Source organism: Cornus florida, unplaced genomic scaffold, assembly GCF_030987335.1.
Source record: "Cornus florida cultivar Cherokee Brave unplaced genomic scaffold, ASM3098733v1 CherokeeBrave_3.0.0_Hap2_Chr03, whole genome shotgun sequence".
NCBI lineage: Eukaryota > Viridiplantae > Streptophyta > Magnoliopsida > Cornales > Cornaceae > Cornus > Cornus florida.
The window spans coordinates 61786366-61810373 of NW_026775573.1; the positions used below are offsets into that span (position 1 = coordinate 61786366).

Consider the following 24008-nt stretch of genomic DNA (forward strand, 5'->3'; position numbering starts at 1 on the left):
ATTTAAAATGATTATAAAAAAATAATAATAATAATTTCTATTCCAAAATTCTCAGAACAAAATTTTCGTTCCAAACATGTTTTGTTCTCCTTTCAGAACACTACATCACACAACACTTGTTCTGTTCTAGGTTAGAGCAGTACACTACACTTCCCAAACGAGCCCATGGGTAGACCCACAACCCGCCCCGCTTTGCACCACTACCTAGTACCTACCCTAATTCCAAGCAGCTCATACCGAGCACTCTGAATGGGCGGGGTGTATACAAAGAAGTTGTCGGACAAACTTACGGAACTCTAGAGAGTGAAGAGAGGAGGATTTAGAGAGAGAACAGAGGAGAGAGAGACTAGCAGATGGCTGAAAAAGCTGTACTTGGATTCCTACAAAAGAATGAGGAAATTTCAGACTCGGGTCAATTCGCTGTCGAGCGAGGAATCGATCACGATGACATCGTCAACGTCATCAAGAGCCTCCGTGGTTTCGGCTTCGTCGATGCTCAGGTGCCTTCTTCTTCTTCTTCTTCTTCTTATAAATGTCCTATCTACATGTTGTTCAATGCGATTGGGACGTTTGTAAATTTGTTTATATGATCAAATCTCGTGTGGTAACGCAAATTATGTTAATAGCTTCATATAAATTAATATAATCAATTTTCTATCAGTGCTTCTGAGCTAACTTGTTTTGGTCAATTCAAAAATATGGCGAATTATGTCCCGTTCGAATGAATGTTAACCCAAGTCGATCCAGCTTTTATTTTGAATCCAAGTGTTAGTCAGTTACACAGCTTGAACAGTATGTGTTTGGGTTGTATTACATATCAACAAGAATAAAACTAATGAACAATTCAAGTTAGAACATTGTAGTAGTCTTGATTGAATGTTAAATCTGCATGGGTGCTCTCATTTTTTATTTTTTTAGAGGTGTCTTCTTTTGATGGAACTATGGAAATACTATACGTTGTTCCCATTACTCCTTATGGTTAATATTGGTAGATGTCAAAAAATAAGGAAACGGAAGTGTGAACACATTGTTTTTCCTGGATAAATTCGTGTTGGATATGTTCCATCTTATCTACCATTAGCCCATGATAAGAGAAAGATCAAATGAGTAAATGGAAGCGAATATATGTGTGTAATATATATATACACATACATAAAACAACATAAAACAACAAGGCATACAGTTGGTACTATGTATATAAACGTACACACGTCTTACTGTAATAATGGTCCTTGCGAAATTTGTTCAATATAAAAAATGTTAAAATACTACTCAAATAATAATATTTAGACATTAGTATGTCATCCAATTTATCCAATTAGGTCTTTTGTGATGATGGCAGGCCAACAGAAATACTCAAGGAGAATGTAGGCTATAAAAGTAGTAAAAAACAACAGAACCAAGGAAAGGAGTCTGTTGAGAGTATTGAATATCAAAAGTGGCACTTATTTAGGTTTTCATATGATTGATAGGGGCCTGAAACATGGGGATTGTAAAGCTCTGTTAGATGAAATATCTTCTAAACTTAATGGCAGGGGTCCCCTCAATCTTTCACTAGCTAGCATAATTGAGTTGGTTAGGTCTGGTGTTCTCTATCATTCAATATTGGTATGCTTCATCTAAGTTACCTGTTGCTACAATTTCTTATATTGAAAGGATGGTTAGAGATTTTATATAGGGCTGCGAGGAGAATGCTAAGAAACGAAGTGGAGTAGAGTCACATGTCTTGAGGTAGAGGGGGGTTTTGGATTAAGGAAGGTTTTTGAAATTGATAAAGCTGCAAATGCTATTTGTTTTGGGACTTCATTCAAGGAAAAACAGGTTATGGGTGTCTTTGCTTAAAAATTTGTATGCTCAATCATCCTCTATATGGACCTGTGTTGTTAAACAGAAGACTCCATGTTCTGGAAACATCTTGTGGAAGTTAGAGACTTCATAGCCCAAATTGCTTTGTTTCAAATTGGGTATGGTAGGTCTTTGAAATTATTTCTTGATTCTTAGGGGAATTTCTTTTCCTTGCTCCAATTCTATGGTCATAGGATTATTAGAGAGTTTGACTTGCCTAAAAATGCTAATATCCATAAGGTTTTACATAATGGTAGTTGGAAAAGACCCAACTTCTTGGCTGTTGATGCTGAAGACATATCGAACATGAAGCTCTGATATCATCAGGTGGAAACATGAAATGTCTTCATTTAAATCTTTCTGAAAATATTGCAGAATACAGGCTCCTAAAAAGTCATGGTCTAAACTTGTTTGGTACAGCAACACGTATTACTTCCTGTTTAGTTTAATAGAATAAACTTCCCACCTCATCCGATCTTCAAAAAAGAGACGTGCACTGTTTCAGTTTGTCACAACTGTTTGAGGAATTTTGATGTGTTAGAGCACCTTTTCTTCAACTGCAATTTTGCTCAAAACCTGTGGAAATGGATTGTGGATCTTTTTATTTGGGATTGGAGTACAGTAGGAAACTTTAACCAATTAATTCAATGGTTTATGTCCCAATCTGCTGTGAAATCTAAGAAAAGCAAAATTATGAAATCAGCGTTGTTAAAGGTGCGCTTAGGCTCCAAGCTCATACAGGCGCAACACTTGCGCCTGTTGTGTGCCCAAGTGCGCCTTTAGGAACATTTGTGCCTTATCATGGAATACGAATATGTTTTAATAGTAATTTAATTTTTCAATTGTGCGCCCTGCTTCACTTAAGCGCGTGCCTCGCCTTGTGCCTAGGCTCCAAAGGACCTCTAGCGCCTTAGTGTGCCTTGGGCCTTTGATATCACTGTATAAAACTGATTTTCACTCGTGTCATTTGGCAATTATGGTGGACTAGAATCAGTGTCCTCATGATGGTGCTACTTCTAGAATTCCTCAGGTTGCTGGGCAAATTATATGGAATGTTGTTATATTGGGTGTCTAGCTGCAGGATATGGTTGATCCAAGGCTTTGGCTTTGGCTTTGGCTTATGCATTTTCTTTGTTATAGACTCACTGTGAGGAACCTTTTTTGTTACTGTTTAGTTCTTTTGCTCCCATTGTTTTCTTCTTTTTCCTTCTGTTTTTGTTGGCCAGCTTTTGGAAGTGGGCTTTTTTAGTGTTGTAATCCCTTGTATGCGTTTGATTGTTGTTCCAGAGACTTGTGGTTCTCTGTTTTTTGTTTTACTGGTTTGTCGGTAATAAAATGGTACGTAGGGAACAAAAAAACACATCAGAACCAGACTAAAACATGAAATAATAGCCATTGGAGCAATGTAGAAGGCCGCATGTTGATAGTGTTTAATCATCCAACTTCTTCTTAGATTGATCTTTATTGTTATTTATGTAAAATTAATACCAAAGTGGTTAATAATAATTCTACTTCCTAAAATAGTCATCTATAACAGGGTAAGGAGTTTCCAGGTAAATTATTGTATATGCACATCATGTAACAACACTTCATTTTGGAAGATCATTTTTATGTTGGATCAGCTTATGGTTTTACTCTCAGGAATGTAAAATAAGTTGTAAAATATCTATGCTCTGCCGGAAATTGTGCAGGACATCAAGAGGGAGAAGTGGGTTCTCACTGATGAGGGGAGAGCATATGCAGCTGCTGGATCACCAGAAGTACAGTTTTTCTTTGCCATACCAACAGAGGGTATCCCGCCGGAAGAATTGCAGGTTTGCACCCTTTAGATTTAGATTCATGAGCAGTGTGGACATTCTGGTCTAATGCTTGAAATAACAGGATCATCTAAGAACGTTCACTACTCTGTAATTGCCTTTTGCCATGCAAGAACCGAGATATAGTGAAGCTGCAATAAGCATTAGATTCAGCACAAGTGGGTTCATTTTGCAACTCAATTCTTTGGAATTTAGGGTTCATGCTTTGATTGTACAATTGTTCCTCGCTTTTTGTTCAACTCAAAATATCTACTTGTTCTGGTATACCTGTTGCAACTATTGGATATGTGGTTATGAAATTTGATTTCAAATTAGAAATATGAGTCAGTTTATCTGGTTGATTAAAATCAGGGCGCGACGCCTACTTAACAACCTGACAGTTTGATGTAGATATTGGGTTTATTTTATTTTATGTTTTTATTTCATAATTTATGTACTTTGATTTCCTCTTGAATTTTATGATTTATGCCCCCTAGAAGATTATTCTTGAGTTTTTGTTTGTTTGTTGAAAGCTGTTTTGATGGATATTGATCTTTGCTACAGCGAAAACTTGATTCTTCCATTTTCAAAATAGGGCGCTCACAGGCCATAAAGAATCAATGGGTGGAGATGGGAAAACAACGAGTGAGCAGGAAGGTAAACACACGAAAATTCTCACATTTGCTAGATCTAGGGAGCTAAAATATTTCTTTTAAGAAATTCTAACAGTTTTGAAATTTGAAAAAGTTGAAAACCTGCTTTCTAGACATGGTATGTCTGAATTGTGACCTTTTCGGGCTGTAATATAACAAATTAAGTCTACATGTCCGGTGAAGTTTTGTACCATATGTACTGATTTCACCTAGAAATGCCTTCTTCCTTCTTTTTCTGTTTATATTCATCTGTTCGCTCATCTGGTTTACTCTTAATCTCTGTATAAACGTGTTTGTCTCTCTTTCCCCCCCCCCCCCCTCTTTTGTGTGTGTGGTGAAAGAAGGCGAGGTGGTCTGGTGAGTTGGATCAGACAATGTTTAATAACTCATCCTCCATGTATTGTTTATCTTTAATCTCACTCCATGGTTGGGCTCCTGATGTTGCCTATAATGTTTGCATATAATTTTGTATCGTTTGCGTCAGTTAACCCTGGAACTTTTTAGTATCACTTCACACTTATATCGCACACCTTTGAGTTAAAGATCAAAGAGTCTGGAAAAGTATGTGTCTTGGGTACCATGTACGTCTGTCTAGTTTATTTATTTTTTGTTGCTTAATATGGATCATTCACCCATATTTCTGATTGGTTTTTCATTTTTCAATTCTTAGGCTCCATTTGTTTTGACGTTATTATTTAATTATAAAATATTTTACACGTAATTATTTTGTTTTCTTTCTTGTCAGATGATTTTTTCTTTTTATTTTCCAGTGTTTGGCTTCATTTCTGAAAATATTTTCCAGAGAAACATTTGCAATCAAAAGGTCTAATTTTATTTTCAAAATATATGAAAATTTGAAGTGAAGACAATATTAGACCTGAGGTTGTGCTACACTATTTTATATACGGAATATATATTCTGTAACATATTTACAATTTTTTTTTATTTGATAAATAAAAATGTATTAGAAAGTGATCAAAAGGGGATCACATCCCAAGAGAACTACACAAGGCCAAATGGGGCCTCTAAACCCTCAAAAAGCCCATAAAATCAACTATCTCCTCTAAAGATCTATAATTTCTCCCTACAACCCAACACAAAAGAGTGGTAATAATGGAGAATTTCAGCACGTGAATAGGAGTTTCCTCTCCTTCGAAGGATCTCCTATTTCTTTCAAGCCATAAACACCACCAAACGCACAAAGGCGTAGACCTCCAAATGTACTGGACTTGGGCCCCCACTATACACCCTCTCCAAGCCTCGATAAAACCCCTGGAAGACCTGGGCATAACTCACTGAACCTCAAATAATCTGAACAACAAGTCCCAACAATCCCTGGCCACCTGACAACGTAAAAGTAGGTGATCAACTGTCTCCTCATGTCTAAGGCACATGCAACAACAGTTGACTACAATTTGATTTCTTCTCTTCAAATTATCCTGAGTTAAGATCTTTCCCAAGACAGCAGTCAACGCAAAGAAAGCCACCTTTAAAAGGGCTTTGGACCGCCACACTGCCTTCCATGGAAACACAGCCCTTGGCATCTCATTCAGACAGCTAAAGAAAGTCCGAACAGAAAAATGCCCGAGATGAAGGAACCCACCTCCAGGAATGTAACATTTTTACATTGGCAAAGGAGCAATTTAGAAAACGCAACAAAGGAAACCTAGAAAGCAAATATTGTTTCTGATTATATTTTCCAAACCGATCCTTGATTCAAATCCCAACCCCAATGCAACCCTAACCCAACAATTAAAGTTGTCCTCAATAGCACTGCAACCCTAGCTTCACCATTTACCTCTTTATCATTTATGATGTTTTTCCACGGCACAACCACAGAGTCTTACAACTAGAGGAAGAATAAGGAACACTAGTCCAAGACAATTAAAATGCTCAAATGGATTAGTTGTCTTTGTCTGAATCTGTAAATATATATGGATAGAAAAAAGAACACAAACAGAAGATGAAGGAGAGATCATTGTGTTCGAATCTGTAAAATCTTCTCTGACTATATACTTTGTTGCTTTCGAATATGATTGAAATTCTTTGGGCAATGATGCGCAGTGGCGTAGCCACGTAGGGACAAGTGGGGGCAGTTGCCCCCACTGAATTTTTAATTTTTTTAATTTTTTTTTTTTAATTTTATATAGAAAGATTTTTATATTTGTATAATTGTTCCCACTAAAAGTTGACATTGCACATAATCTTTCCAAAAAAGGAATATAATCTTTCCAAAAAATATGATATTAAAGAATATAATCTTTCTAAAAAATATGATATTTTTTTCCACTTTCTTAAAATATTATATTCTTTCACACTTTCCCCAAAAATACAAGATATTCTTTCACAATTTTGACTTTACTATAAACAAATGCGTTGTTAATTTTCAAAAATTCACAAAATCCAAACAAATACTGGCGGAAACAGGTAATCTGATATATATATTTTTATCATCTAAATTTACTGTTATTATGCCATGAACATTTTTAAAACTCACCTGCGCTGTTTAATTTTTACATATATTATTTTGGTTCAAAATATATATATATATATATATATATATATATATATATATATATATATATATTGGTTCAAATAATATATATATATTATTGCTGTTAAAAATTGCCCCCACTGAAGGAAATTTCTGGCTACGCCACTGATGATGCGTGCAATCGAGATGGTCAAGTACAAATGGAAAATGACTTACGGGTATTAAAACTGCAAGTCATTCTTTTAAAAATGATGGAAATCATTTTATGAGAAAAATATGTTACTGAATATTTTTGCAGCCAAATGCCGGAAAACACTGAAAAAGTTTTCTGGAAAATGATTTACGTCGAAACAAGCGGAGCCTTAATTCGTGTTTCATTTGATCACCATCTACTTCCAAGCTATTTCATTAACTTCATCTGCTGTCCTTTGTGTTTATAGTTGAGCTCATCCTCTTGAATTCTTCAATGGCTCAATGCAGTCAAATACTTGATGCGGTGTGTATATAAAAACTTGTGGTTGAGGTGGATGTGTGGTTGAGGTGGACGTGTGCTTCCTTTTATAAATCATGTTTATTATACCAAAATGGATGTGTGCTTCCTTTTATAAATCATGTTTATTATACCAAAATATTATTCTTTAGTCTACTAAGACTGGTCACTTTCTGTAGATTCTACATGTAGAAGACAAAGTTAAAGATTTACTTATACGGGTACAAGATGGAGAGGTGCGCAATATCTTTCATTGATTACTTGCATCAGTCCGTTATATCTTTGATAATTGACTATTTCTTTTTCTGATTCGCTGTTAAATTCAACTCTGTTTTTCTATGAAAAGAAGTAGAAGGACTAATTTGAGTTATATGAATATTAACAGTCTTTATTTTATAGTATGAGATACTTATCTGGTTTACAGAAAGAATCATGTTTCTATAGCAGAATTATTATGCTAAAATGGGGTATAACAACTGACATGCACTTGGGAACCATCTCAACCATCTATTAGCCAGCTATTTAACCTTCATATGAACACGTCTCATATCTCATATATATATACAGTTATAAATTAAATTTGTTTCCTGTAGAAATTTGAAAGCAACATTGATTGTAATGACTTCTTACAATATATAATGTGTTTATACTTGCTTTACTGCCTTGGTTTATTGTTCTTTTGCAATATGATTGCTATTACAGGCCATTAATCCAGAAGATATTGACGCTCTCAAAAGAAGAAAGCTTATTGCTCCCCAGTAATTGTCTTCTTCTTGTTTTTTTAATATACCTTCTTTAACTGTTCAGTTATCAGTTCCCTCCCTCCCTCCCTCCCTGCCCCTCTCTCTCTATCTATCTCTTGCATTTGGTTGGTTGTTGGAACTTTTTTCTAGAAAATATTGGTCATGCTTCCTGCTAATATTCCTTCAAGCTAGAGAAGTTTTCACATGTTTGTTAGGCTTCTTACAAGTACCTCTTTTTTTTTTTTCTTTTTTTCTTTTTTTGTACCGTCAATACTCATTAATTTATTTTCTGTCAAGGACATGGAAGGGATACTCGGTAAGAAAAGGTGCTAATTATGCTCCAGAAAGGAAAAAAGTTGCTACTGATTTGACTCGAGATTATCTGCAAAGGTAGTCCACATTTTGGGATTCATATTTCTTGAAATAAACTTACTTTCCATACCCTTGATTTTGAAGCAGTGGGGTTAATGATAATTTCTGGGACATTAGATTGAATGCTCAAGTTCTGCTTTAAATAGTATGAATCATAAGATATGGATTTTTCCCCTTAGCCTTTTCTAGTGAGATATGGATTGTTCAATACTCTTTGAAGGGAGGACCCTCCCTCACCCTAGACTCTTGACATGTCAGAGTATGCACGGTTCAAACTAGATGCCTGTTAAATCTAATTTCTTAAGGTCTTTTAAAATTACTTCGTCCCATGTTAACTTTCGTCCCATGTTAACTTTGGTCTATCTCTTCCTCTCTAACCTTCTATTTTAACTAATAATCCTTGTTTAGTGGGTGCATTTTTGGTCTATATTGTATATAATCATACCATCTTAGTCTATTTTATCTTATTTTATCACTAATAGGTGTCATATCTAAGCCTACTTTATTATAATTGTCAATGAATGATTTCTAAATTGATTATTTCAATTCAATTTTCTAACAGTTGTGCATTATTACTTTTTCATGCTTATGTGAATTACCAATTAATTATCTAGTCCGAACACATAAAGCAATAAAGTAAAACAAAATAGTCATCAGCAAAAGTTACTTCAAAAGCTATCAATCGATAGATTGATTGATTGATTGATGTAACCGTGGGCAACGTACATGGGGACTAGAAGGGGCCATGGCCTCCTCACTTTCTTTATTTAATTTTATAAATTCCTATTATTATGTACATGAAGTGCGCCCATTAAGAAGATTGATATGGTCCAAATTGAGGGTAATGCGAGCGGATGGATGAGCAAAATTAACATGGGTATAGTTAGTAAGGAAAGATCTGATAATATGTGCTTTGACTGTGGCTATCTCCTTAGATGGAACACAACGGAAAAATATAATTCATTTTGCTGACTCCAAGTTGGAAAAATTCTTCATTGAGTTGATTTCAATTGAGTATGTACTATATGAACAGTAGGATCGAAATGGAAACATTTAACTTGTGACCCTCTCTAACTCTGAAGGAAATCTTAATTTGGGATCATTTTTACCTTACTTTTAGTAGCTTCTACTATAAGGGGAAAAATATAAAGAATACCTAAATGTTGAGGGCCTGTTTGATATATATATATTTTTTTCCTAGTTACTGTTTGATTTAGTTTTCTGAAAACAGTTCTCAAGAACACAAAAAATATAATTTGTTTTCAAAGAATTATAAAACACAGTTCTTTGAAAACAGACTTTTTTAACCCAGTTTTCAGAAAACAATTTTTTAAAACCGTCAACTAAACAGATCTTTGGTAAAGTTTTTCTGCTTATAAAATGGAATACTGTTCTCAGAAAATTGAACCAAACAGGCCCCAAGTATTTTCGTTTTAGTTGTAACATTTTATTTATTTCTTAATTTAGTAGTAACTCAAGCCTAACCCAAGCCTAATCCGACCAACATAAGCCTAACCCATAGCCCAACTTGATCAATTTGAGCCTAACCTGAATTTAGAAAAATATGTTTGGCTTGGGCTCGGTTTGAGCTATTCAGTTTGGAGTTCAAGTTGGCACAGGTTTGTAGTTCGAGTTGACTACTCAATCCACCCAACCCTCGTGATTTGCACCCACAGATGTGACGATTGATGCATATTGCTGAGTTAGCCAATTTCGAGTAAGATTTTGATCTTGTACAACAGGTTTGAACAAACGAAGTTCACTACTTCGAAATTTGATATATATATATATATATATATATATATATATATATATTATCAACAATGTGTTTCAACCATTTTCAATTCTCAAAATACGTAGGTCATGGGTAATTTAACTATCTAACGCATTATTCAACCTAGATTTCTGGGTCCACTAGGTCTTTCACATATTTCTAGTTTGTTGAATCTCATTGTAGTCTTTGTGTTACCTCCATCTTCATCATCTTCAGTTGTAGTTTCTCATGAAACATACTGACTTAGAAATTGTCATCTATGACCTAGTTTTGTGTAAGAATTTGCCAATACAAGACTCAATTTTCCAACACTTTAATGACCAGCCAATAAAACAGAGCAGTTTCAAGTGTGGAAAAAATATTTTGTCATTATCTACATATTCCATGGTTTATAAAAGTGTACCCAAAGGTATTTCATTGATTGACCTTTAAGCTTGAATGGTCTGTTATGTATCTTGTATGGTTATCATTACAAATTTCCAAATTATCATTGACTTTTCTTAATTATTATTTTTTAGTTGTTTTAAGATAAGGTGATGCTACCTATTGTCATTTTATCCTGTGATATTGCTCTAGTCAACAAGTGTGCACACTTTAAGGGCTTGTTATTAACTATTGTTTGAATAAATTGAATGGATGTGGATTACTCATATACATCCTGGCTATCATCCTAATTATAACTATATTATTTGTTTCTATTGTATTATGTACCATTGGAAGCATAGATGTTAGCTTTAGCGTATTGGGTTATTTACTCTTTAGTAATGGCTAGCCTGTTGTACCACAAAAAGAAAAGTAGACCTAGGCTTATCTTAAAAAAGAGGAGCCTTGATGTCAGTTGCTTATCTGTCTTCAAATTTAAAATTAACCATGAGTGGAATGTACAGTTTGTCTAGCTGAACTTATCTATTTGTTTTTGTTTTGTTTTGTTTTTATTTTTATTATTTTTTCCCGGGCTCAAAGAGGTGATTGGAAGGAATTGGAATTCAAAGAGTACAACTTTAGTGCCAAAGGTCAGCCTGCTGAAAGTGGCCATCTTCATCCGTTGCTCAAGGCAAGAATGTCATTTTTTCTTTCCTTAGTTTAATTTATGCTGAGTGGCCCGAGCCTTATTCCTTGAACTTATAAACATTTATGTTTGCAAATAAGGGAAAATCTAAATAGTTGTGGGATTGTCCATGAATCAAAGGGATCAAACTTTTTGTTTTATGTAAAGAATTATATAGTTTAACCCTTATCAAAAAAAGAGGAAAAAAGAGGGAAAAAAAAGAAAGAAAGATATTTTAGTTTAACAAATTAAGGTGGTTAAATTATTAGACATTTTGTGAATCATTATGTTTGTAAAGTATAAGTGGGCTAACATTGAACTTGTAATAGTCTGATTGATGGCTCTTTATCCACAAATTTATTGAAGTTATGACCTGCATTTTATAGCAACAAAGAATTACTTTTCATCATAAATAAATATATTTTTGTGTGTTCAGTGAAAGGTTTGAAATTTTATAAATTTTATAATCAGTTGTGCAACGGCAAAATTTGGTGAAACCTTTGTTCTCTCTCCCAAAACAGCTGGGCTAAGAGACCTGGGTGCCACTTGAGTACTTGACTATTGCACACGTAACAACTCCGTGAAATGTCAAGGCTGCCACTTGGTGAATACTTTTTGACGAAAGGGTACCTGATAATTAGGGGAAGAGGCTATAAATATTGATGTTGTCAGCAGTTAACTATCGGACAGTTCACACAGATAACCTTTGCCTGACAACAAAAACATTAGGCATGGCGAGGAATTTTATCAACTGCATTTTATTGCATTACTTACCATCATAAAGCTTAGGTGATGCACCTATTCATAAGATTACTGATTCTGAACATATCTTAATTTCAGGTACGGCAACAATTGCAGATGATCTTTCTTCAGATGGGGTAAGGATGGATCTTTGTTCTATTCTATGTTAATTTTTTTGTGCATATTGAATTGTGAAGGTAGAAAGTTTGCATCCCCCTATGTATTTTTTCCTCATATATTTGCTTTAGTCCTCTTAAAGAAGTGTTTGTTTTTTCTGTATTCGATGTTATGCGAGTTCATATCTCAACTTCAGTTTCTAGAACAGTGATAGTCGTCAGTTTATGATGTTATGTACCATTTTATTTATACATATATGATAAATACACTTTAGGCACTGACCAAAACAAATAAATTTACTAGAGAAATTTCTATCAACAAATAAACACCATTATCAATGGGTTTAACTCCTTATACGTTTGTGAGCTTAATGAGATACATAACACCACCACAATGGATTGCTGAGAATTCTTTTTATGAACTCAATTATAATGTTACAAAATTGGCAATGGTGATAGAATATTAAAATTAAAAAATTTGTAGAAGTTAGGAGTGAAATAAATGGTTAATTTGACATTACTCATATGGGGCTGCGTAGATACTTTCTATAGTGACAGTATGGGGCTGCGTAGATACTTTCTATAGTGACAGTAACCCTACACACGCTTCCTTGCATAAAAATTTGCATGATCTATCAGAGTATCTCTGTTTTTGAGGTTGACATTGTTGTAAATTGGTTGCTTACTGGATGCAGATTTGAGGAAATGCCCACGAACAATTTTGCTGAAAGCAGGTATCTGATATCTCTTTGCTTTTGTGCATTTATATATATCAGTCTGTTGAGTTTCTGATAACAGATCAGCATCATTTTTAGCTTTATTTAGTTAACACCTAGATTGCTAAGTTAATGTGTTGAAGACTAAGATGTTACATGAATGATACACAAGACCACATTTCGATGCATTTTTTTTTTTTTTTTTTTTTTTTACCTTGGACGGAAAATGAGGTGCAAGTAATGCTAATATTTTTTCTTGGAATTATTGATGACCAATGAAGCATGCTTGTTAGTAATTTTCCGGGTTTTTTTTTTTTTTTTTTTGGGTTGGTTGCGTATTTTTTCATCATCTATCAGGCTGTTTTTTTAGTTGGGGCCACACTCAGGGAATGCATGTGGATTGGGAGGGCGGGGAATAGATTGCCTATGTTCCTGGTGGTGGATTATGGGGTGCTCTAAAGAGGCCTGACCACCATCGTCGACCCCCCCCCCCCCCCCCCCCCCAAAAAAAAAAAACTTATAGCAATCACCAAGAGGTTACTTTTGAACTATAAATAATTTGCTACATCCTATGATTCTTTTATATCCTTTTTGTTTCAATTTGCAGCTTCTGGAATTTTGATGCATTATTCCAGCCGCAGCAACACCCTGCTCGTGATTCTCATGATACATTCTTCTTGCAAGGTTAGTTTAACTATGATTTTTACATTCTTCTTGCAGCTTTTGGAATTTTAATGTTCATTTGGTATATTTATAGCTCCTTCGACCACAAAGATGCTGCCTGAAGATTACGTTGAGCGGGTGAAGCATGTTCATGAGATTGGTGGTTATGGGTCCCGAGGGTATGTAGCTTGTCTTTTGTTTTTTTCAACTCCGCTGATTTTCTGTCAAAAAGTGTTTGTGACAAATTCTCTTCTTGCAGGTATGGATATGATTGGAAAAGAGAGGATGCGGACAAAAATGTTCTACGAACTCACACAACTGCTGTTTCCTCGAGGATGCTCTACTTACTTGCACAGGTTTGTCTTTAAATATTCATAGGTCTTTTTATTCCAATCCACTAAAAATTTGTTTTTAATGCTTTTGTATCAAAAGCACATTTTTGGGAGTTTTAAGTTTGGGTGAATTTGCACATTTTTTTTTGGGTGGGGGGTAGGTATATTGGGGTAACCTTGTTAAGAACTCACATGGGGAGGAGAGTTGGCCTAGGTGATGGCCCAGAAACTGGATGTCTCAGGTCCATCTCTTCTCGGGCTTACTTGATGCACATGGTCTGCAAATGATTGTGCATGTAGGGGTTAGTCTCAACTCAAAATGGGTTGGAGACACCCTAGCATAACCAAAAGAAAAGTATCAAGGCAATAAGGTACTTGATTCAGGAAGTATGAGTTTAACTTGGCTCAACAAAGTGATTTAATCCCTTGTATAAGATCATAAGATTTTGAACTTGGATGTTGGTGGTACAATCCCTGTGGCCTGTTGCCTGGTTCAACTGTTTAATGCTTGATTTCAGTGCCACTTGTGTGAGTTCGAGCCTCAGGGCAACTACTTTGTAAAATATCAAAGGTTAGGTCTGTCCCTAGCCATCCCTCCCACGACCCTGCTGTAGTGGCACTAGAACTGGGGTAATGTCCCGTTTATGTTGTAGTGCTTTAGCAGTTAGCCTTTATAAATAGGAAATGCAGCAAAATATGTCAATTTTAGGATATTTTTATGATGTCTCTGCTATTCTACCTTAGGTTTTCCCTGAAGAATGTTTTGAAACTTAAATTTCAGACACATGATGCTTTCAAGTGAAATTCAAGTAGCATTTGTATTAATTCTTTTATTTATTTATTATTTTTTAGTTTTACATATTAGCACTTCCTTTATCTTTGAACTCTAATATATATGTGTGTGTGTGTGTGTGTTTTCTTGTGTTAGTAATCATCATCCTTTCTTGATACTAACTGAGGGATTCTTCTTACCAGAAACCTTTTGTGCCCAAGAGGTACTACTCGATAGATCGAGTCTTCAGAAATGAAGCTGTGGATCGCACTCATCTCGCAGAGTTCCACCAGATAGAAGGTATCTAACAATGAATGAAATAATGTCAGTAATGTTCATTGGGGTGCAACTCCATTCATGTTGATGTTGGGTCATTTTGGCGTCAAAAGCTACATTGAATTTGGTTGAAATCATTGTATAAAATAAAAATAAAAAAACACTGATCTATGTTGAGTACTTGAGTCTAGAATTGTCATCACCCTGTGGTCCTTTGTTTTTTTTTTTTGACAAGTCACCCTGTGGTCCTATGTTGCCAACCTGAGGTCAGATTTTGTTTAAAGTTGGCTACATTGTAAATGAAACTAAATGTAATGATATTCTTAATACAAGTCACTTAATTCAGGCACTTAATAGACATGCATGATCTTCTCAAAAGGTACCCCTCAAGAAAATAAATAAATAAAAATTTAACTGAGCACAGGAGGGAACATTAATTTCATCGTCTTTTGGGTTGATCCAATTGCATCCCTGGCTCACTAAAGTCGTTGACCTGATGGGCAAGCAACAGGGAATTCCTTATGTTGAATTATTTCATTCAATTCATATTCCTTTTTTAAATAAAAATCCATGGTCATAAGTGGGGCCATGGCGCAGGATTTTCACGTGAAATTAGAATTGGTGAAAACTAACCTGATTTCATAAACTATGGTGACTGCGGCAGTTTTTTTCAGTGGTCCGGCTAGATAATGTATTTGTCATTAACATGATGTGAAAAATAATCAACTTCAATGATATACTAAGGCCCCCTGACTGATTTCTTATGCTCTTTGATGAATTTTTGACCTACATGAATGCTTGATTTTGCTTTCAGGTCTAGTGTGTGATCGAGGGCTTACTCTTGGTGATCTGAAAGGAGTTCTGAGTGATTTTTTTTCCCGTCTTGGTAACTCCGCTGAACATTTGGTTTATGTGCCTTTGTAATTTATGGATTAAACTTTCTATTTGTCATGAATAATGTATTTCACATGAAAAATCAAATAACAATGAGGATATTGTGATCTTGAAGAATATAAGCAACAACTGTAAGGTGAAATAAGACACTTATTTTTACATCTCTTATGTTCAGGTATGTCCAAACTGCGTTTCAAGCCTGCTTACAATCCATACACTGAACCCAGCATGGAAATATTTGGGTAGTTAATCATAATTTTTATTAGATTGGGTTGTTCCTTGTCTTGAAGTCAGCAGCTAGATTATTTGATTTTTGGTTGTAGCTGGCAACTAGATTAATTGGCTCGAATTTGTACAGTTATCATGAAGGCTTAAAGAAATGGGTGGAAATTGGAAATTCTGGCATGTTTAGGCCGGAGATGTTACTCCCTATGGGACTCCCAGAAGATGTTCGGGTTATTGCATGGGGCCTCTCCCTTGAAAGGTAAGAATTGTTTTCATCTTCATCATCACTAATGAAAAAAGAAAGCTGATGAATCAGAATGACATGAATTATGTTGAATACTTCAATATGTTTGATATAGTGCAAGGGGAATTGGGAGAAACACAGTTCATGTATTTGTTTAACAATTGTGTGCTTAATTTTAATTCTTTCATCTTTGGACCAGACCAACCATGATATTGTACAAGGTTGATAACATCCGAGATCTCTTCGGCCACAAGGTACACTTTTTTTGCTTGCACAAAGCTATAAAAGCAGTTTTTTTTCATGTGAAAAAAGGAAAAGAAGGGATCCATTGTAATTATCTTAATTTTTGGTGTCTGCAGGTGGATCTTAGTCTCATCAAGAGAAACCCAATATGTCGAATCGGGATCGAGTAGAATGCTGAGCGATCATTGCAGTATATTTTCCGACAAAATTTTCTTTTATAGAGTCTTTTCCTTGCAAGAACAGCTCGGGAAATTTGACACCATATTTAAGCAAGGAAACACCAATGGAATGGACACCATATTCGAGTGATTCATTGCAAGGTAACACCAATGGACACCTTATTGATCAACCGTCGAAAGCCAGAGCTGGTTGACATGTAAGTACTATTTGGTGGTCGCTTGGATTGCAATTTTTCTTACAAAGGAAATGGGTTTGGAGCTGAATATATTGTAAAGCTCTCAGCCATGTAATGTGATACTTTGCGGATGCATTTTAAACGTTTGGGTCATTTATTTTTTCGTACTTCTTATAAATTCTCTTTATTACCATAATTAACCCAAGCTAATAGCAATCTTTCAAGTCGTACTTCAAACTTTCACTTATTCATAAAAATGCCACCATCAAGCGAAGTATTTCAATCCTTAGCTGACCAAGGCATGGCACTAACCCTTCATTTGGCCCATCCCTCAACTTTCAACATGCATCCAAAGATCATAAAAGGGCTTGATGCCTAATAGCTTCCCTAGACCATCTTAGGTTGTTGGGCTTGTACCCTTCGAAGGGAGTCTTAGAATTTATTTTCAGATGTCGTGTGTTGCGCCCGGACTTTTCGACCCGCACTATTATGATGGGTAAAGTTTTGGAAAAATATAAATACTTTTATAGGGAATGGTGCGAATTGAAATGTCGATTCAATGGGCAAACATTACTTGACGTAGATTTATGGAGTAGCCACCTAACATTGATTTTCGGTGTGTTAGGTCACCTCACGAGTATAGATTTCAGATTTATATGATTTTTCAAATTTAATCAAAGATATATTGAAAAAGGCCCTTTTCGATAATAACTCCATATAATTCTACGTAACTGAGATTCATGAGAGCGGGGCACTCCTGACGCATCCGTAAAATATTGCGGTTACTAAATTCTAAAATAATATTCTCATATCTTTATCCCTTCAAAATTCATAAAATGTTGCAACGAAAAAAGGAAAGAAAAAAAAATTGGTTTTTGAAATTATATATAATTCACATAGGCATTTATCAATGTCTACCGAGTGGCCGGATTTGGGGCTAAATAATTCTATATTCAACCGATGTTAATTTTAGGTTTTTATAAAATCATGAAAAATGTATCACCCCATATTGGTCACCCCAGCCTAATCCTCGTCTTAATATGCACTACCTCGAAGGTTAGACCTGAGCTTCAAGAGATGGAACGAAGGAAATTGGCTAAAAAAATGAATTAGGGAATTTAGTAGAGGCCAAGAGAGACTACCTTGTTTCTCTACCCCCACTCTCTCCATTTCTTAAACTAGGACATAGACATACCCTAGGTGATCATTTCCACAATTAAGGCATAGACACACCCTTAGGTAACACATTTCACAATTAAGATATAGACACACCCCTAGGCAAACATTTTTCACAATTAAGACATAAACACACCCTTAGATGTCATTTTGCTCGAACTAGAAAATCACACATCCTTAGATGTCTTTTTCCTCAAACTATAACCTATACACACCCTTAGATGTCATTCTTCTTAAGACAAAACATGTTAACTTCCCCTAAACGTGGTATGGAACTACATTTGACCTGATTTATCCATAGATAGGATGCAAAGGCAGCCTAAGTCATAATTAGGTTCGGTCACTCCATCCATGGGATTGTATTACTTCTCATTTTCATGTCAAAACCCTCACCTTCTATGAAGGTCATTTTCATGTCAAAACTCTCGGATTCTAAAAAGGTCATTTCCTATGTCGAAACTCTCGCATTCTGAAAAGGTCATTTTCTACATCAAGAGATTATTATAATACATTCTCATTCCCACCATGGTGGGGAAGTACATTTGATTTAATTCTTGCACGCTTTAAATAGCTGCTGGGATACGTAGGTATTTTAGATAATTCCAAGTTCGGTTGAGAAGCGACATCAGTCACACTTAAGTTTATTCACCGCATCTATAAGACCTTATTTTCAAAACACCTCATCGTTTTCAAAACACACATCTTAATTTAGAGCACATTTTAGTCATTTTAATCATTCTAAGAACTTTGAAGTTCTCTAATTTTAATCATCCTTTTTAGTCAGATTCCAAAATCCTTAGATTCACATTTTAGTCAAGTTCTCTTAAGTTTACCTTAGATTGAACTTCGGTCGTCCTGACTCTTGTTACGTCATGCATGATTGAGATACATAAGCAACTCGAGTAGGTCTCGGGTTCAGTCATACCACATTATCATTTAAACTCCAAATCCATTTTTCTTGGGTCCAAATGATCATTTTTCAAGGCACATTATAAGCAACATAGACAAAGTAAGTAACCGTACTTGGTAAGAGCGCCTTAGGGTGCCTAACACTTTCCCAGACGTAAGCAAACTCCCGAATCCATTGGTTTGGTTGACGCAAACTAGTTGAGAGGCACACAAGGGCCCACACTCTAATCTAATAAACATTTTGATGTCACATTCTATTACATTATGTGGTGACTCCAAACACGTAAGACATTGGCCCTACAATAAGACAAACCTAAGGCCTGTACCTATTCTATCATACTTGGGTTATTAATTTAGCCTTTTGGGCTTCCACAACGGGTCTTCACATGGGGGAGAAGCTTGGAGTCTAGCCCGGTGGAAATTTTGGGTCTCGACAACCCAAAGCCTAGCCCAAACTTTGTCACCTAATTAAGGTAGAACTAGGTCTGCAAATTAGCCGAACCGAGTCGAGCCAATTTTTGGATTGTTCGGGCTCGGCTTGTCACTTCTAGATGGTTGCTCAGGCTTGACTCAGGCTCGGAACGAAGCTCAAGCTCGATAGAATTTCAGTAAGCTCGGGCTCGGCTTAGCTCAGGCTCACATACAGGCCCAACGAATCACTACAATGATAAATCATTGTAAATCTCTATGTCCGTAACGACCCGAACCCGAGGGTTCGAATCACTAACCGGGTCCTTATCCGAACTCAAGATCAACTAAGGATACTGCCGTCATTTCTTACGTCAATACAAAATATACGTGTCATCTTAGAGTTTTAAAAAAAATATAGTGATAGCAATAATAATAAAAAGAGATCATAGCTACAAGATATGTCAAAGCAGTCCACTAACCCATCAAACTCTGTGGAGGAGCATCGTCCGCCACTTCCTTCCTATAACCTGAAAAATGCTAAATATATGGGGTGAGCAAATTGTTCAGTAGGTGGTGCCTAAGACACACTTCTTGTGACCCCGTAAATCCAAATAAGGAATAGGAAAAAGAACCGGGATCATGCCATTACCAGAATAAATATAACAACAATATCAACAACAATAATCCAAGTCGTAACAAACCATGCCATGCTATGGAATGCAATGTCATGTGTATCACTCCCTGTTCCGAAACATTTCCGTTTCAACCTCCAAACCGTTAGTGTAATATGAGTCAAGGCACCTCCAAGGCGTCACGAAAGGAGGATTGGCCAACCATCCACGACCACAAGGCACCTCTAAGGCGTCGCATTCGGCCTAATTAGCTCAACCATACTCCTCTCTAGACTACATTAACACCACGGACCACTAGGCGCCTCCTAGGTGTCCGGTTTTCGCAAACACTATTAGAAAAACTTTTTCCCAAAAATAATTCCATTTATTTTAAAAACAAACTTTTCCCTTTACTTTCCCAATGACAATGCATGAATTATGCAATTCCTTCAATGCCATGACAATATAGAATTTCATACATTTTATCCGCATCATTTAAGCATGTTTTAAAACATGAATTTTCACACAATACCGCATTCTCATATTTCCAAATCATGACATTTTAAATACTTTTAATTAGCAAATCCAACAATTAAATTCTACATATTCCATCAACGTCATATTCACATTTTGAGAAGAAATTCTAAATTTATTTCTACAATTAATAATCCCAATTTTACATTTATTTTTACAACCAATAATCCCAATTTTTCATTTATCTACACCAATTAACATGCTTCCATTTAACAATTTCTAGTAAGTTACTAACACCATAGGCATGAGAAATTAACGCGTAAACATGCTTTCCACATAGTAAGTTTTAAACAATTTATCAAGCACACAAGCATATAAAACCAACATTTAAGCATATTTTTCATACAAATTTACTTATACACATAATCATGAATTCCATATACAAAACCAAATTATTTTAGAGGCATTCATCTCAAATTAGTCATGCTTAGCTATAATTAACAAAGAATAATTCAACCCCTACCTCAAATTGTAGAAAACCCCTCAAAATGGGTCTAAAAACTCGAAATCCTAGGGGAGGCCAAAACTAAAATTGCTTGTACTCACACGTAAATCTCGTTGTGCTCTCCGTTTTGCCGCAAACGGCATCCAAAAATTCCCACAAATGAGGGAGTAATCAAATTTTGAAGCCTTGAAGCAAGGTGAAAAGAAAATGAAATAGAAAAGAAGGAAGGAAGGTGGTGCCAGGAAGAGGAAGAGAGAATAAGAGGCTAAGTGGCCTCTTGGCCACACAAATCATATTAGTGGTGGGTCCCACCACTAAAACCTCCTTTTGACTTTTCTATTTAATTTTACCACATACACCTACACATATAAATATAACTTACAACCATTACAATCTACCCTCCTTAAAAGATTTTGTCCTCAAAATCTAACCTCCTTAAAGGAAGAGACCCACAACCACACACCTTCCCGAGAACACCTCACAAAACCCTAAAACCATAAACTCACCAACATTATTGCCTTTGACACCAGACGTCACCAAACAATCACACACCATTGTCACAAAAACACAATGCTCACCACCCTATGAGGGTACTCATCACTCATAACATCATACACAAAACCCACTGGATTCTACACTTGACTTAGAACCAACACTGATCCCCTCTTCACCGCTACACAAGGCTTCGGAGCCCGAAAGAAGAATGGTCATAAGACCCCTGAACATGACAACATCCTAACTCAACTCATCCTTTAAAGGATATATAAAACCCCAGACAAGGAACCCTATCCATCTCACAATAAAGCTCAAACTTAATCTACATGTCATTATCAAACCAATACTCACCATCTAACACACATCTACACCATCACATAATCTTACCAACGACCACCAACTGCACCATACGTCAATCATTACACTTAACAACCTTAAGACAACTGAATAATGAATCTCCCAACAACTACATAATCAAAAGTCTCCAAGACAATAAAACAAATTATCATGCACCCAGGTCACAAATCCTCAAAACAAGATCCTCAGTAATCAATGATTGTACCACAAACCCGTTATTGGACACTTAGTCCTACCTAGCACACCTCATTACCCGAGACAACCACCTGAATCCACACTGTCACGTTGACACAACCCGCAATTCCGTGCTCTCACTGCCCTTGGCAAATCGAAACAATCATTGACCTTTAACCTGACATCGTGCTACAGAGGGATTGATTCAGGAGAAATGGTTGGCCAAGCCATTCTCGTCAGCAATCCGGTCTCAATACAAATGTCGTTCATGTCCTCAGGTCCAACCTCAAACACACTTTTACATAGTCCACAAGACAACCATGAGATCCATTCACTATCAATCCACCATCCTACGTAACCTCAACAACTATACAGTCATATACTTGCTCTAAAAATCCTAATCATACTTTAATCAAACAACCATACAAAGCTAAAAGCAATACGACACCAAATACCACAGTCATCAACTAGCATAAAAGATCTCTAATCTCCTCTTAACACCCATACCAGGTAAACAACTCCATAGCATTACTTGATTCAATTCTTACCTCGTCAAAACACACAATGTAACTATTTCATGCCTGAGATCCCAAAACCCAAGTCAATCATTCTTATTATTGCTTAATAGAATCACACATTCACTTTCTCTAATCACAAAATTCTAAGACAACATCGACACTTATCCTCAAGACACTGCTCGAATCAAATGCCTATAGAAACATCCAAGTACATGACACAATTCCCGTCACTTAATCATCCTCAAACTGTCGTTCACGACACATTTCCTAGCCATCACCGCTAATACTAGACTCTAGAAACTTATAAACCCTATTCGGCAACTCGTGCCTCACACACCATTGGTCAAGACCACTTTCAGAACAAGCACTATAAAAACCAAAGACTTTATCTCTCTCTGTGGAAGTGAGTCGACCAAATCAACAAAACCTCTACCAATGAACTCTAACAATATAACAACCACACACAGGTCCGTCTACTCACGGACGCGCACAACTCGAAAACGGAGAACAAGACTCATGACAAACGACGTCCTTGCCAAGACTAGACCAAATGGAAAGGGTAATGACCCGTTCTCACAAGAGACTAACCATTCGTACCTGAATCCACCTGACACCCTATCATACGCTACTCACCAATCGTCCAACCATGGACACCCAATCTCACTTGAGATGAAATGAACTCCTTGCACACAAGGAAAAAGAACCAACTGGAAACACACATGGGACTACGACCCCGATTCCAGGCGACTTCACCACTAACGGACCGTCACGCTCTATCAACACAGAAACCTTGCATACTATACACCGCGACACCCCTGCTAATCAAAACCAACCAGATAAGAGCACTAATGCTCATGACACTCGATCAGTAGAAACAATCATAGCCCTTCGGACACCGTGTCTCGTCCCATCTGGAAACCATCACTCCCAAATGACAACCTCTAAGCTGTAAAAAGACTCTTTACCACCCATTTCACATTTACCCTTCAAACGACACTACCTCGAACACCGTGCACACAAGACCCGTGACCTTAGTCACAATAGTCCACTGACTCCTTAAAAGAAAAAGGTGTCTGTCCAAGAACACCACTCTCGCTGGCTCTAAAGACTAAACCGTCCACAATTGCCTCAACTGGCGCACAATCCTATTACCTACCTGACAACATACAACAACACTCATAATTATAATCCATCCTCGGATTATACCTGAAACCATTATCCTCATCAATGCTAAACATCACGCCATAACACCTTGACTACTATCATCCTCGAATGACACTCAAACCTCTCATTTTACTGGACCATCAAGCTACTACCAACGATTCATCCTCAAACATCATTAAGGTAACACCATCATAACAAGAGAATAAGCATCACTCTCGATACTCTCCCACAATGGCCACTATTTACCACTAGAAAAAAACCTCCATACGGCAATGCCATGCTGACAAATCCTCAAAACAAAAATGAGCATAAAACCCAGAATGTTCAACACTCAACTATCTTGTTAAAACCATTTACAATGCAATCAATTATTAACGCTTAACCGACAACTCAATCCACTTTTCCTAAGATAATCTACATGC

General features: G+C 36.3%; 1 protein-coding gene across 2 annotated transcripts; it reads left to right on the forward strand.

The window, feature by feature from the left end:
• Positions 1–249: 249 nt before the first annotated feature.
• On the forward strand, positions 250–16959 carry LOC132300650 (phenylalanine--tRNA ligase alpha subunit, cytoplasmic-like). 2 transcript variants are annotated; one of them, XM_059797831.1, is made up of 18 exons: positions 250–500; positions 3537–3659; positions 4206–4298; positions 7458–7514; positions 7981–8036; positions 8319–8411; positions 11131–11221; positions 12056–12093; positions 12768–12806; positions 13396–13472; positions 13546–13630; positions 13711–13807; positions 14759–14855; positions 15646–15717; positions 15901–15967; positions 16084–16209; positions 16394–16448; positions 16554–16959. In XM_059797831.1, the coding sequence occupies exons 1-18, from the start codon at positions 354–356 to the stop codon at positions 16605–16607; spliced, it is 1467 nt and encodes a 488-aa protein (XP_059653814.1). In that variant the 5' UTR covers positions 250–353; the 3' UTR covers positions 16608–16959. The 2 variants fall into 2 exon arrangements, with proteins under 2 accessions (XP_059653814.1, XP_059653815.1); XM_059797832.1 differs by lacking the exon at positions 250–500 and having other exon boundaries at positions 4237–4298.
• The last annotated feature ends 7049 nt before the right edge of the window (positions 16960–24008 follow it).